Consider the following 16084-nt stretch of genomic DNA (forward strand, 5'->3'; position numbering starts at 1 on the left):
TTATTTAAGACATCACAATGCTCAGCAGACCACAAATTTCATGTTCAGTTAAGTATTAATACTAAAACTATAACAGTTACTACTTTCTATAACTATCTACCTCAACCTATTGATGACATTAGGAGTAGATAGCACAGTTGTCTTTAACATTTGCTGTTGCACACCGTGGCCTGAAGGAACAAGCCAGCTCCAAAAATGACATTTGAAGTAAACTGGATCTTTGATATCTTTTCACACTCTTCATCTTGAATCGCAGTTACAATTCAAGGAATCAAATTCATCAAAGTATTAGAAGATATATCCATTTCATACACGTCTGTAATTCAGATCCAGATTATGTCTCAGGGTTTGCAAAACCAGGCTTATTAATGGTTTCAAAAAGAAAGTAAAATACAGACACAGGTCCAAAAGCTTTAGACAAATTAAAATGAGACAGGAGAGGCAAGAGAATGCATTTCTGCTGGTATGTGTGTGTGTGTGTGTGTGTGTGGGGGGGGGGGGGGGTCTACTCTCAAAGTCTGAGCATTAAAGGATTTTGTTGCTGTAAAAACTTAAAAAAATCAGACCAGTGTAAGTTTTACATCAGTGGTAACTTCATCTCAAAAGATAAGGTATTGTATTGTTAAGATGGTTTCTCTCTGTGAGACTCAGAGTGCTGTTTCAAAAGTGTAGCATCAAAATTTTGTCAAGGGATATTTTTAACACCTTAGAGTTTAAACATTACTGATGTTCCCTGGTCTCCGAACAATGGTCATTCCTGTTTTTGATCTCAGATTCAGAGAAGGCCTCAGTCTCTGCTTGTAAATGTCTCTCTGGATCAGATTTCCTGTCTGGTTCTGATCTTCCACAATCCTTTCCATCAGCTCCTGATTCTGACTCCATTTTCTCCTCAGTTTGGTTTTGAAGAGCCTCTGATTCTGACCATCATCCCAGTTGTGAATATATTCATGAGGCCAAGGTAACCTTTAGTAAAAACATTGCAGTGAATTGATCTCTAAGCTCTGTTAAATGCTAGACAAGACTTTAAAGAGAATTTTTAACATGGTAGGAAAAGTTAAAGAGTCTCTCTTTCCTGTTGAGTGTGAACTAACATATGCTTGGTCAGAGAATCTTGTCGGACAAACCGTTTAACACATTTTGAGCATTTCAAGAGTTTCTCTCTTGCGTGAATTCTGGTTGTGTGTGTGGTCAAAGTACATTTAAGGCTAAATCTTTTGTCACATTCAGAGCAGCTGAAGGGTTTCTCTTTTGTGTGACTTCTCATATGATTTATAAGTTCATATTTATGCACAAATTTCTTACCACACTCAGAGCAGCTAAAACGTTTTTCTACTGCATGGGTCTTTTTCACCACCTGCTCTTTAGGGATTACTTCTTTCCTGTACTCAGTGGAGGAGAGTTTCTCTCTAGTGTGAATAAGCATGTGTCTGGTCAGATTTTCATTGCGACTAAATCTTTTTCCACACTGAGAGCATTTGAAGGGTTTCTCTCCTGTGTGACATCTCATATGGCATGTAAGATCATACTGCTGGTTACATTTTTTTCCACACACAGAACAGTTAAAGGGTTTATCTCCTGTGTGACCTCTCATATGATTTGTGACAAGATATTTATATCTAAATTTCTTACCACACTCAGAGCAGCTATAAGGTTTCTCTCCTGAATGAATTCTGCTGTGTGTGTTGAGGCTACATTTTTGGCTGAACCTTTTACCACAATCAGAGCACGTAAAACATTTCGGTCTTGTGGGAACTAACATGTGACTGGCCTCGTTAACTCTTTTACCACAATCAGAAGGTTTCTCTTTCAAGTGTGTTCTCATGTGTGAGGTCAAATATCTCTGTCGGGAAAATCCTCTACCACATTCAGAACAGCTGAAGGGTTTCTCTTCTGTGTGAACTCTCATATGCTCTTTGAGAGACCTTGGGATTTTAAAACATTTACCACACTCTGAGCAGCTGAAGGGTTTCTCTGATGAGTGAATTTTCATGTGATAATTAAGATAACTTTTGCACCTAAATCTTTTCCCACACTCAGTGCAGCGATGTGCTTTCTTATCCCCTTTTCTACCATTATTTTTTACTTTTCCCACTGGTTTTGAACCTGACTGCTGTTCTGTTGTCTCCATCCAATCAGCACTGTCATCAGTCTCAATCCCAGAGGAGTCCTCACTCTTGATCTCAGTCTCTGTTTGTAGAATTCTCTCTGGATCAAGGTACGTGGTTGCACTCCGTTCTCCAAAGTCCTCTCCATCACATCCATTTTCCATCTGTTCAGTTTTTATTTGAAGAAGATGTGTAGACTGAGGTTTGTCCTCCTCTTCTTCACTCTTCATAGGGGCAGGAACAAAAGTGAACTTGATGATATTAGCGTTCTCTGGTTTGTGAAGTTGCTCACCATTCTGACTGTTCAACAATTCCTCCGGTTCATCTTTAACATATGGAGACTTGATAATATCATGGTTTCGACTGGAGTCTCTCTCCTGCTGATCAAGCAAAACCTCTTCTTTTCCCTCTAAAATCTGATGGACCTCCACAGGAAAGACTAAAATACAGAAAACACATATTTAGTTAAACTTGTTCTATAATAAAATAAAAAGGAATAGTTAAAATTTTAAGATCTCTAAGTGTCCTCACAAAAATTACATTTCCCTTCCAACTGATTTTTGCCTCAAGTTTTTATTGTGGTAAAATTTGAAAATGGAAAAAACTATCAGAACTTATTATTTGTAACTTTTCTTGAGTTTCCCCAGCATAAGAGGTGCCAAGGCATTGGTAGCTTTTGAGGTAAAACCCTGGAGTTGGAAGAACTTTCAGGGACAGTGTATGTTTCACAAACTACAAAAAACCATACCATTGTGATGAAAGAGAGGGGGAGATGTGTTTACGTCAGGCACACAGATATAACTTTAGGCTTAGGCCTTGTCCACAGGAAGGCAGGAATTTTAGAAAAAGAAGGCCTTTCTGTGAGTTTTGACCTTCTTTACCCACACACCTTTTTCAAAATCCCTTCAGGGTGAAGTTTTATGATTTTGAAAGAATTTGTAAACAAAGATTCTGACTTGTTAAACCTGGCCCTCCAGATCTTATCTCTCTTTTTTTTTTTTTTTTTTTTTTTTTGCCCACAGGTTTGAGGTCTGCAGATTTCTTCCAGTCAAAAAATGTAAACTTAACCATGATAATTTAAAATATTCTTGTTAAGCCATTACAAAAAGTAAAAAGTTAAAATAATCTGATAAAAAGTCAGGAATGTGGTAAAATACATTTATATTTTCATTTAATAATCTTAATTTTGTTAAGTTATGTACAGTTATGATGCAAAGTTTTGGTTTTTACTTTTTGTTTTATATGTTGACCTTTTCGATTCACAATTTTATCTAATTATTAATCTATTATTAAATATTTTGACCTCCAAAACTCTAAATATAAATGTTTTTCTCACACTTTGACATTTTACACTGATGACTGAATTTATCTCATACTTTGACTGTTAAGAAACATGATTTTAACTTTCCCATATATTTGCCTTTTATATATATATATATATATATATATATATGTGTGTGTGTGTGTGTGTGTTAAATGCCATGTTTTGAACCCTTTGAGCTAATAATTTTGAATTTTTATCTCAGATTTTGAGCCTTTGAACTTATCATTTTGACCTTGTAACGCTCAAAATCCCCCTCAGGTTGGACCCAAATTCAGAATTCGGCCACTGTTGTGGTTAAGTCTGACATCCCTGCTCTAAATCAATAGCTAATGCCAGGGTCAAATTGTCTGAAATTTAATTGAACATTAACTTTTGGATGCATCTTGACGTGTTTCAAAAAAGATCAGGGACCGCCACGACTGGAAAGATTCGATTTCCATTCATGGATTTGTTGCACCAGCCAATTGCCAAGAGAAACCCAATTTCCAGGATGCCACTGAACGCATCACAGACACGGCCCCGTAAAAGTTTGTCTACGAGCGCAACAGAATTTAAAGCCTGGATGATGGGACTGCATTTATCCGAAGCATGGATGGCGTGACCGCAGTTTTATGCTGACGCTTTTAGCCCGTTTATCTGCCCGGCCACCTTTAACCACTTTTTTACAATCTCTTCTGGCAACTTTTGGTACTTCTTTATCTGCCCTCCCCGGTGGAATTTCGCCTAGGGCGCCAAAATGGCTATATGGCCATAATTGATATTAAAGTAACACTGTTAATAGGAGCTAGCTGCTGCTAACACAGCGCTGTGTGGATATGAACGTTAGCTAAAGGCTCAGCTCTCTGAAACATTCACAGTGAACGTGTTTAGATGAGAAGAAAGAAAACAAACCTGAAAGGCCCTGAATGTCGGACATTGTTGAAACATCCAGGAGACAAAAAGAAAAGTGAACGCTGAGCAATTTTACAGGACTTCTCGTCTCCTAAAGGACGCTGGTTTATCAAAACACGCGAACGGAATTCAGCGGGGAAAAGCCGTTAAGACACGGAAACAAAAACACCACTTCCTGTACACACATCCGGCTTTCACAATAATCATAAAGCTTTAACTTATTTATTTTTATTTTTTTTAAATACGTTTGATAATGAATAAATAAACATCTTTCACAAACCTGTTTTCCCATTATAAGCATATTCATCAAACACAGTGAAAACCCGTTTAAAAGCTGACGTAACAAAACAAATGGTAGCAAATTGTTCATTCGACGTGATTGCTTTTGGTAAACATTCGCCAAAAAGCATATACAAATTAAAAAATATATGAAACTTTGTAACAACGTATTTTTTAAAAAAAATGAAATTAAGACTGTAGCAGAGTTTGTTTTTCACAGGGTAAAAGGATAAAACAGAAAGTTTTACATAGTTCTTTCTAGTAAAAATCAAATGTGAAAAGCAGACATGGAGGGTCTTTCTTTGAAAGAGTAGGAAGTAAGGGGGGTCTAAACCTTTATGAGAGGATTGAAACTGGTGTTTGCTCTTCACAGACATGTTTATTTATGTCTCTACTGGAATGAAAAACCTGAGTTATACATATTTGGGTTTAAATGTCGGAACCCAAAAGAACATTTTTATAAACAATTTCACTTGTATATTTTAAACTTGATGTTTATTTTTTTGCTAAATTAAATGCTCAATTTATTCTCTATGGGTTCAATGGTTTGATGATATCTTAATTTTCTTCAAATAAAAAATAAAACTTGTATTGAGACATTAAATGCCAAGTGCAGGCATATAAAGGGGAGAACATTAAATCAACAAGTGATGAAAGTATTTAATTGTGAATATTTTACATATGTTATATAGTTCAAGGTGGTTATTGTAGAAAGAATGGAGATTTTTTTTAAGTGATGATTTTGTGGGTTGGTGGAACTATGATTTAGTTTCTTAATAGTAAACTAAACAGATAAAATGTGTTTTGTTTCTCAACAGGTGGAAGTGCTCTCTTTGTATTGAGTTGGCATGCTAAAAAAAAAGGTGAGAAAGGTATCTAACTCAACAACTCTACAAGCTGGCACCACATGAGTGTGAGATAGAGATAATATAAAAGTAACTGTAACTTAAACATCTAATTCTATCTTTGTAAAATGAAAAAGGAAATGATCTTACAGTACAAACAGCATTCAGTGTTTAGGAACACCCAACAGACCAGAAATGCCCTGTTTCAGTGAAGTATTAATACTCAGATATTTACACCATCAGATCTTAGAGGTTTCCTACCCTGTGGTGTGAGTGAAGACAGACTTTCCATGCTCAGTAGATTCATGTCAACAACAGATCCAGAATCTGTCTCAAGGCTTAGAAAAGTGAGCTGAAATGTTGTATTCTCGATAAATGAGGGTTTTTACATGAAAAGTAATATATAGTTACCATCCATTAGGGTTTGAAGAAATAAAACAAATGAAAGTGGCAAGAATATGGATGTCTGCTAATGTGGGGGTAAAAACTGAGGTTTTGTGGAGAGATCCTCTATCATCAAAATTTGGACATGAAACTACTTTGTTGGTGCAAAAACTTTATTTGTATTGTACTTTTACAATCAATAACTTACAAAGTGCTTTGATATGTGTAGAAGCAAACAGCAGAACAAAGCAACAAAACCCCAACAAAAATAAGACAGAGCAAACAACACCAACAATATCAGCAGAATCCAAAACACTTGAATAATCAAATCAAAAATATGATGAAGTTAATAATTCAACAACATTAGGAGACATCAAGAACTCAGACATGTGATGCCATGAAATCTAAGGCATCACAAGATATCTATCAGAGTGCAGGCATCATACAGTACTACAAAACCAAGACATCATACACTTCATCAGAATGCAAGTATCACTATGAAATCATAAGAACCAGGAAGCAGTGGGAACTCAGCTACACAGGCTGAGACCAAGAGAACCAAAATTTTAGATGTGAGAAATTAAAATAGAAACAAGGATGAATAGAAGCAAAACAGGAAGATAAAACAGTAAAGGGTAGTACAATTTAAATAAAGGGGGCAAACAATTAATAAATATAAAAGCACAGGTACACGAAAGAGAAGCAATAAAAGTGATGAAAGCATTAAAGTGATGAAGGCATAATGATCAAAAACAGCCAAAGGGGCATGAAAAAAAACATGTTTTTTTTTTTTTTTTTCCCCAGAGGACCCCTTAACAAAGAAAGAGCAGTTAAAGAGTTTCTCTCTCCTGTAAAGTGTGAACTAACATGTCTGGTCAGAGAATCTTCTTAAATCTTTTACCACAGTCAGAGCAGCTGAGGGCTTTCTCCCTCCTGTTTGAGTTCATGTATTCATCCATCGAGTTTCAACTTTCTCTCTAAGATGAATTGACTTGTGGACCTTCAGATAACCTTGTCGTGTAAATTTTTGGCTACATTCAGAGCAGCTGAAGGGTTTTTCTCCCGAGTGTGTTATCATATGTTGTGTGAGATGATGTTCGAGTGTAAAGTTTTTGCCACACTCTGAGCAGATAAAGGATTTCTGTTTAATGTGAACCAACATGTGTCTTGTCAGACCAGCTTTTTGAATAAATGTTTTGCCACATTCAGAGCAGCTGAAGGGCCGTTCTCCAGAGTGCGTTCTCACATGTACCATCATGTGAATTTATTCAGCAAATTTTTTTACCACATTCAGAGCAGACAAAGGGTTTCTCTCCTATATGAGTTCTCATGTGTTTGGTCAAAGAACTGTTTTGGCGATATCTCTTACCACACTCAGAGCATGTAAAGAGTTTCTTTTTAGTGTGAACTAACCTATGTCTATACAGATTACTTGAACACTTAAAACTTTTTCCACACTTGGAGCAGCTGAAGCGTTTCTCTGCTCTGTGGGTCTCCATCTGTTTCATCACCTGATCTTTAAGACTAAATTCTCTCTTGCACTCAGTGGAGTTAAAGAGTTTCTCTCTAGAGTGGATATCCATGTGTTTTTTCAGATGACAATTGGAACTAAAATGTTTCCCACACTCTAAGCAGTTGAATGGCTTTTTTTCTCCTGCATGACATCTCTTATGATGTGTAACAACAGAATCCAGGCTCTTAAATTTCTTACCACACTCAGAGCATCTAAAAGGCTTCTTTCTTGAATGAGTTCTCTTATGTTTGTCCAGATCACCCATATTGTCAAATGTTTTACCACAATTTGAGCATCCAAAGCGTTTCCCTCCTGAATGAGTTCTCCGGTGTCTGGCCAGGGAAGCTTTACAGATGAATGTTTTACCACACACAGTACAGCTGAAGAATTTCTGTCTTGTGTGAACTAACGTGATTGGTTTGGTCAATTTCTTTGCCACACTCAGACTGACCAGGTTTCTCTTCTCAGTGTTTTCTCATATGTTTGGTCAAAAACTTCTGTCGAGAAAACATTTTACCACATTTAGAACAGCTGACAGGTTTTTCTCCTGTGTGAAGTATCATATGTTTCATTAGCTGCCTTTTCATTTTATATATTCTACCACACTCAGTGCAGTGATATCATTATTTCTTCCAAGAAGTTTCACTTCTCTTATTCTTGATGTTTTCCACTGTGTTTATACCAGGCTGATGTTCTGTAGTCTTCCTCCAATCAGCACTGTCATCAGTTTCAGCTTCAGAAGAGTCCTCACTCTTCACCACAGTCTCTGGTTGTAAATGTCCCTCTGGATCATCATACCAAGCTGCTGCTTCTGCACAGTTTTCCTCATCACCTGGTATTTCCATCAGTTCAGTCTGTCTTTGGTGAAGCTGTGAGTGGGGTTTCTCTTCATCTTTTTCATTCTTGACAGGGACAGGAACAAAAGTGAACTTGATTTTATCAGCATTCTCTAGCCAGTGATACTGCTTTCCTTCCTGACTGCTCAACAATTCCTCTGGTTCCTCTTTAAATTGTGGGGCCTTGGTAATCTCCTGGTTAAAAAGGGGTTCCTCTCCTGCAGCTCAGTTGACATCTCTTCTTCACTCACTGAAAGCTGTTGGACCTCCTCAGGACAAACTAAAATACAAAAATATACATACGTTAAAACTTATTTTTTAACATGCAAAGATGCATGCAGTGATATTTGACATAAAAATTTGATTTCCCTTCAATCAGTGCCAAATCTAACAAAAAAAGGACATCTAGAATCTTCTTTGTTCACAATTAAATATATTATTGTAGCTTCTGAGCTGTCTCAGTGATCAATGTAGAAGCAACTTGATAACAGGCTTTAAAGGCATTGGTCAAATGTTAAAATGACCAAAACTATCATCACTGACTCATTCTAACTTTTCTAGAGTTGCTCAGTGTGATCAGGACACAACAGGGCTGTACAGTACGGCTAATGCCAGCGAGTGGTAGCTACACAGGTGGAGTGCTTTATCAGGATTGGTTATCAGAATCAGGAGATCATCTGTTATCAGTATCGTTTCAAAAAACCCTCAGCATGGCTGGTCAAAGCACAGATGCAGGTTTAAAAGCAGTACTTCCTCAGACCCTCAGTGTTTCTAAGATGACCCATAGGCTCTATGATGTTACAAAAACCTACAGTTAGCAAAGTTCCCCATTCTCACCTGGGGAATGATTCGATCATGTTCTGGGGATAGATGAAGGAGCTTGAGAGGCCATGAAGTCTTAAAAAACTCATCATCAAAACTCTATGAATGATAGTACATTTTAATATCACCACTTTGGTCACTCTATCCATCTTCTAGAAGTATGTAACTTCAATTTGATGAAGCAGCATTTCCCAAATAAAGCCTGTCATCATTGTTGCTCCTGTAATGTGTGTCAGTGGCACACTTATAGTGTCAAGAAGTTTTACCATCTTTCACAGACAGGGGTACACGAATAAGACAAGCAACTCTTGTTTTACCGAGAAAAATGCACGTTTTCACTTATAATTGGATTTTTTACTGAAATCATTTTTTACTCAGTAACTAGCTGTGACTATCAGTACGTCAATGTGAACGTTAGCTAACATCTTAGCTCTCGAAACGTTCACGGTGTTGTGCCAAGGTAGGGCACAACTGGCACAACACCTGTTAACACGTTTATAGAGGAAGAAAGAAAACAAACCTGAAATATCCTGAAATCCGGGAATTTTACAAAAATCCAAGAGTCAAAGAAGGAAAAGAAGAGTAAACTCTGAACGTTTTTAAAGGATTTCTGGTCTCCGAAAGTTCGTTGAATCATCCAAACGCGCTAACTGTAATCAGCAGAATAACGTTAACAACCGGAAACAAAAACACCACTTCCTGCACACTCACTGGGCCTTCACAATAAAAGTACGGCTTTCCATACCTAACGTCTGATTGTTAGACTTTTCATATCTAAAAACAAGCGACAAAATTCCATTTTCAAAGACATGGGATATTCCTCATACATGTATACTCAAAGAGAACCCAGAGTTACAACTCAAGAAATACAATTTCTCAATGAATATCTGGTATTTGTGTCCATTTAAAACAGTCCTGCAGTTATATGGTGGGTTTGTCTTAGTAAACAAAACATAGACACTCAAGTATTTACATTTCTCAGATTTGTACTATAAGTGAAAACAGTTGTTCCCTGTTTAATGGGATCATAAATCAATCAATCGTTGTTTCTACAGCACCCATTTAACACTGAAGTTACCTCATGACACTTAACAAAGGCCAGGTCTAAACCGTACTCTCTGCTATTGCCTATAATAGAGGAGTGTTACTCTAATATTATAATGAAGACTATACTCTATTATGATCAAAAAAAAAAAAGAAGAAAAAAAATAAAGTTTTGTGGGGAGGTGGTTGGACACGATTGTGCTTTGATACTTTAAAGGCTTCAAACATTGAATGATTTGCGTCAAACATCAGACAACATATTTTGAAACCATCTGCAACTTCTTTTCAAATGATGAAGTATTCTATTGGCTAATATTGTGTCTCTCTCTGACGCACAGAGTGGAGACTTAACAGCATTACATCTCATATAACCAAGGGATATACATGACATCTCAGAGTTTAACATTGCTGATGTTCTCTGGTCTCCTTACAATCATCAGCATAGTCTTTGGTAAAAAAAAAAAAAAACAACAAAAAAAAAAAAAAAAACAAACTGGAATTTGAAACTCAGAGATTTTTATTGATAACACACAAAAAACATCAATGACTAAGCCTTTTCTTTCCACAAACTTGTTCTCGCGTCTCTTGGGGACCCAATGGTGAAAAAGTAAACATTTTTTGACTGTTTTCAAAATATTTACAAAGATACAAAGAAAAGTCCATGCCCTGTATTTACAGTTAGATTCATTTGTGACAGTATTTGTGCCAGTATAGCAACTGGTCAACTTCAACTCCCACAATGCATTGCAGTAAACAACATGGTGATGCCCTGGGTACAAAGCTGAAGTAAGTATTCAAAAATTGATTAAAAATCAATCAAAAAGACGCTTATTATTGGAACTATGTGGATTCAATCTGTAAAGACCCTGAAAAGTCACCGAAGTTCCGGGCTTGCTAGAACGGCGTCCTTTAGAGCTACCGAGACATTGAGAGTAGCAAACGGAGGAAAAGAAAGTCAGCTTTCATAGGAAAAAACAGTGTCTATCACTTAAGGTTCAAAGTTTTTTATGAACTTGTCACTTCTTGTTATTTATTACAACACTGTCCTCAGAGACCCTGGAAAGTCAGCCAAGTTCAGGGCTCACTAGAATATGTTCTGTAAGACCTACGAATGCATGGAGAAGATAATCAGAAGGGCACAACAAAGAGCTTTCAGTTAAAAAAAAAAAACAATTAAGAGTCTAAAACCTACGGTTTAGACGTTACCAAATGATTTATAAAGGTATGTGCCTGCAGCACAGATTTGTGCTGTGTGAGTTCTAAGGGTTAAACATTTAGGGGCTTTGTTGCTGTAAAACCTTTAAAAAAAGTCAAACCAGTGCAAAATAGTTTTACATCAGTGGCATCTTCATTTCAAAAGATGAGGTATTTTATTGTTTAGATGCTTTCTCTCTGTGAGACTCATATCTCCAAGTTTAAACATTACTGATAATCCCTGGTCTGCTTACAATCATCATTGCTGTTTTTGATCTCAGGTTCAGAGAAGGCCTCAGTCTCTGCTTGTAAATGTCTCTCCGGATCAGATTTCCTGACTGGTTCTGATCTTCCACAATCCTCTCCATCAGCTCCTGATTCTGACTCCATTTTCTCCCTGATTTGGTTTTGAAGAGCCTCTGATTCTGACCATCATCCCAGTTGTGAATATATTCATGAGGCCAAGGTAACCTTTAGTAAAATCATTGCAGTGAATTGGTCTCTAAGCTCTGTTAAATGCTAGACAAGACTTTTCAGAGATTTTTAACACGGTAGGAGCAGTTCAAGACTTTCTCTTTCCTGTTGAGTGTGAACTAACATATGTTTGGTCAGAGAATCTTGTCGGACAAATCGTTTAACACATTTTGAGCAGTTCAAGAGTTTCTCTCTTGTGTGAGTTCTTCTCCTGTGTCTGGTCAAATTACATCTAAGGCTAAATCTTTGGTCACATTCAGAGCAGCTGAAGGGTTTCTCTTTTGTGTGACTTCTCATATGATTTATGAGTTCATATTTATAATCAAATTTCTTACCACACTCAGAGCAGCTAAGACGTTTCTCTGCTGCATGGGTCTTTTTCATCAGTTGCTCTTTAGGGATTAATTCTTTCCCGTACTCAGTGGGGGAGAGTTTCTCTCTAGTGTGAATAAGCATGTGTCTGGTCAGATTTTCATTGCGACTAAATCTTTTTCCACACTGAGAGCATTTGAAGGGTTTCTCTCCTGTGTGACATCTCATATGGCATGTAAGATCATACTGTTGGTTAAATTTTTTTCCACACACAGAACAGTTAAAGGGTTTATCTCCTGTGTGACCTCTCATATGATTTGTGACAAGATGTTTATGCATAAATTTCTTACCACACTCAGAGCAGCTATAAGGCTTCTCTCCTGAATGAATTCTGCTGTGTGTTTTCAGATTACATTTTTGGCTAAATCTTTTACCACAATCAGAGCACGTAAAACGTTTCCGTCTTGTGGGAACTAACATGTGACTGGCCTCGTTAACTCTTTTACCACAATCAGAGGGTTTCTCTTCCAAGTGTGTTCTCATGTGTAAGTTCAAATATCTCTGTCGTGAAAACCCTTTATCACACTCAGAGCAGTCAAAGGGTTTCTCTCCTGTGTGAACTCTCATATGCTCCTTAAGAGACCCTTGGATTTTAAAACATTTACCACACTCTGAGCAGCTGAAGGGTTTCTCTGATGAGTGAATTTTCATGTGATAATTAAGATGACCTTTACGTTTAAATCTTTTCCCACACTCAGTGCAGCGATGTGCTCTCTTATCCCTTTTTCTACCATTATTCTTGAGTTTTCCCACTGGCTTTGAACCTGACTGCTGTTCTGTTGTCTCCATCCAATCAGCACTGTCATCAGTCTCAATCCCAGAGGAGTCTTCAATCTTGATCTCAGTCTCTGTCTGTAAAATTCTCTCTGGATCAAGGTATGTGGTTGCACTCGGTTCTCCAAAGTCCTCTCCATCACATCCATTTTCCATCTGTTCAGTTTTTATTTGAAGAAGATGTGTAGACTGAAGTTTGTCCTCCTCTTCTTCACTCTTCATAGGGGCAGGAACAAAAGTGAACTTGATGATATTAGTGTTCTCTGGTTTGTGAAGTTGCTCACCATTCTGACTGTTCAACAATTCCTCCGGTTCATCTTTAACATATGGAGACTTGATAATATCCTGGTTTCGACTGGAGTCTCTCTCCTGCTGATCAAGCAACACCTCTTCTTTTCCCTCTAAAAGCTGATGGACCTCCACAGGAAAGACTAAAATACAATAACACACATTTAGTTAAACTTGTTCTATACTAAATAAATAAATAAATAAATAAAGGAATAGTTAAAATTATAAGATGTCTAAGTTTCCTCACAAAAAATACATTTCCCTTCTGACTGATTTTTGCCTCAAGTTTTTATTATGGTAAAATTTGAAAATGGACAAGGCATTGGTAGTTTTCAAGGTAAAACCCTGGAGTTGGAAGAACTTACAGGGACAGTATATGTTTCACAAACTACAAAAAAATTGGTCTGTGCTTTATTTATCACATTCAAATGTTTCAGATCATCAAACTAATTTTATTATCTCACAAAGACCACCCAGGTATATACAAAATGAGGATTTTATTTATTAAGGGAAAAAAAAACCCAAACCTATCTGGCCCACTTATCATGACATGATCCAAATAAATTCAAGAACACATGGCAAATATAGCATTAAAATAGGGCTTTTAAATCAAAGAATTGCTGGGGGGGAACCCCCTGTATAGTTTTGGGCTGTGCCTTAATAGGTCAAATAATCACATCTTCTTATCTTTGCACATTGTACAAAGTTGAAATCATAAAACCTGGACTCTACTGAAAAAACCTAACATGCGTTAATATGCAACATGAAAAATTTTATCTTTTGGAGACTTCTGTAAAACTTGTATACTAACAGTAAATATTTAGTCATTAAAATGTAGTTGTTAATTCTTTTCTTTAAAACGTAAGGCACTACCTAATGAGATGTATTTGTATGAGTGTATTTTACAGAAATAAACACCATCAAATGTAGATCAAAACAGAGTAGCTGTTTCTGAAGTGTATAAACTTGTGTTTATCCCTTAATCAGTTAATTGAATATGGTAAGAATTTACATCAAAGGTTTATATAAATGAAAAACAGAATATATTCTTGGAAGAGGTTTTCATTAAGTACATACTTTTCCTAAAAATGTAGTTGTTAATTTTTCTTTAAAAAGTAAAGCACTTAATGAGATGTATTTTACAGAAAAAAACACCATCAAATGTAGATCAAAACAGAGTAGCTGTTGTGTTTATCCACACTTAATCAGTAAATTCAGTACTGTTAGAATGTATATCAATGGCTTCTATAAATATTTAAAATAGAATATATTCTTGGAAGAGTTTTTTTTTTTTAAGGACATACTTTTTATGCACTTCTTTTGCCACTTTTTAGGGTAGTTTTTCATTTCCTTGCCACTTTCCATCCGTTTTTGGCCACTACTTGGTCACTTTCAGCTCATTTTGCCACCTCTTTTGGTCTTTTGAACCCATTTTAACCTTTTATTCAGGCGCTTTTAGCCCGTTTTAGCTGCCCTGCCACCTTTAACCACTTTTTACAATCTCTTCTGGCAATTTGTGGTACTTCTTTATCTGTCCTCCCCGCCTCCTGAGGTCTGATGCTGGGGAAATTTCGCCTAGGGTGCCAAAATGGCTTTAGGGCCATAATGAATATTAAAGTAACAGTGTTTTTAGGAGCTAGCTGCTGCCAATACTGCTCTGTGTGGATATGACCGTTAGCTCAAGGCTCAGCTCTCTGAAACATTTCCATTACACACGTTTAGAGGAGAAGAAAGAAAACAAACCTGAAAGGCCCTGAAACCCGGACATTGTTGAAACATCCAGGAGACAAAGAGAAAAGGGAACTCTGAGCAATTTGATAGGATTTCTCGTCTCCTAAAGGACGCTGGCTGATCAAAACACGCGAACAGAACTCAGCGGAAAAAAGCCGTTAAGACCCGGAAACAAAAACACCACTTCCTGTTCACACATCCGGTCTTCTTCTTCTTCTTTGGTTTTGGCAGACTAGACGCATCCAAGGCGTATTGCTGCCCTCTACTGTTTCCATGCGATTTCTGTTAATACTTAATCATATTCTGTTGTATATTCCAATGGAGTGCAGATACTGCAGAAGCTTCTTCATATTGTTCCAGTCTTCCAGATTCAGCAGTGTGTGCATGCTGAAAACAGTCTCTCCAGCTGCACCCAGATTCCTGAAAAGTTTCCTCCTTTGAGATGAGTATCTCTTGCAGTGTAACATTACATGTGTCACAGTCTCTGTCTCTCCACATTCACATTGTCCATCGGGGTGTTTCCCAATCAGAGCCAGCCCACTTCTAAGACCACAGTGTCCGAGTCTTATTCTGGTGATGACTACAGCATCCCTCCTGCTGCACCCAAAGCAGTTTTTCCTTCCCCCTACGCTTTTTTGTATATTATAAAATACCCTGCCTTTGCTTTCCTTATCCCATGAGTTCTGCCACATTTCCTTTGCTGCCTGATTTATAACACATCCGGTCTTCACAATAGTCATAAGGCTTTGACGGAATTTAAAAATACAAAATAAAAATCTTTCACAAACCTGTTTTCCCATTACAAGCATATTCGTCAAACAGTCATAACCCTTTTAAAAAGCTGACATGTAACAAAACAAATGGTCGAAAATTGTTCATTCGGGGTGATTGCTTCTGGTAAACTTTCTTCACAAAGCATATAAAAATTTAAGATATATGAATTTTTTTTTACAACGTATTTTTTTTAACAAAAATAATGAAACTAAACGACTGAAGTAGAGATTGATTTTCACAGGATAACAGAGAGAAAGTTTAAAATAGTTTATTTTAGTAAAATCAAATGTGAAAAGCAGACATAGAGGGTTTTTCTCTGAAAGAGTAGGAAGTAAGGGAGGTCTGAACCTTTTATGAGAGGATTGAAGCTAGTGTTTGCTCTTCACATTTATGTTTATTTATGTTTCTACTGGAATGAAACGACTGAGTTATAT

General features: G+C 36.9%; 2 protein-coding genes across 2 annotated transcripts; both read right to left on the reverse strand.

Moving 5' to 3' along the window:
• Positions 1-508: 508 nt before the first annotated feature.
• On the reverse strand, positions 509-4454 carry LOC121523372 (gastrula zinc finger protein XlCGF57.1-like). Its single transcript, XM_041808236.1, has 2 exons — positions 4321-4454; positions 509-2544 (listed from the first exon to the last, which is right to left on the reverse strand). The coding sequence occupies exons 1-2, from the start codon at positions 4343-4345 to the stop codon at positions 1055-1057; spliced, it is 1515 nt and encodes a 504-aa protein (XP_041664170.1). The 5' UTR covers positions 4346-4454; the 3' UTR covers positions 509-1054.
• Positions 4455-10612: 6158 nt separating this feature from the next.
• Positions 10613-15022, reverse strand: LOC121524050 (gastrula zinc finger protein XlCGF57.1-like). The gene is made up of 2 exons (XM_041809225.1): positions 14889-15022; positions 10613-13288 (listed from the first exon to the last, which is right to left on the reverse strand). Exons 1-2 carry the CDS (start codon positions 14911-14913, stop codon positions 11781-11783), a joined length of 1533 nt encoding a protein of 510 aa, XP_041665159.1. The 5' UTR covers positions 14914-15022; the 3' UTR covers positions 10613-11780.
• Between the last annotated feature and the right edge of the window lie 1062 nt (positions 15023-16084).

Source organism: Cheilinus undulatus, linkage group 16 (assembly GCF_018320785.1).
Source record: "Cheilinus undulatus linkage group 16, ASM1832078v1, whole genome shotgun sequence".
NCBI classification, from domain to species: Eukaryota; Metazoa; Chordata; class Actinopteri; order Labriformes; family Labridae; genus Cheilinus; species Cheilinus undulatus.

What these genes read in the sequence shown, in the direction of transcription:
- LOC121524050 (XM_041809225.1), bottom strand. Translation starts at nt 14,913, where the DNA reads ATGTCCGGGTTTCAGGGCCTTTCAG. An exon ending in CGGGTTTCAGGGCCTTTCAG is followed by an intron (nt 13,289 to 14,888) that starts GTTTGTTTTCTT and finishes ATTGTATTTTAG; the next exon opens with TCTTTCCTGTGGAGGTCCAT.
- LOC121523372 (XM_041808236.1), bottom strand. Translation starts at nt 4,345, where the DNA reads ATGTCCGACATTCAGGGCCTTTCAG. An exon ending in CGACATTCAGGGCCTTTCAG is followed by an intron (nt 2,545 to 4,320) that starts GTTTGTTTTCTT and finishes TCTGTATTTTAG; the next exon opens with TCTTTCCTGTGGAGGTCCAT.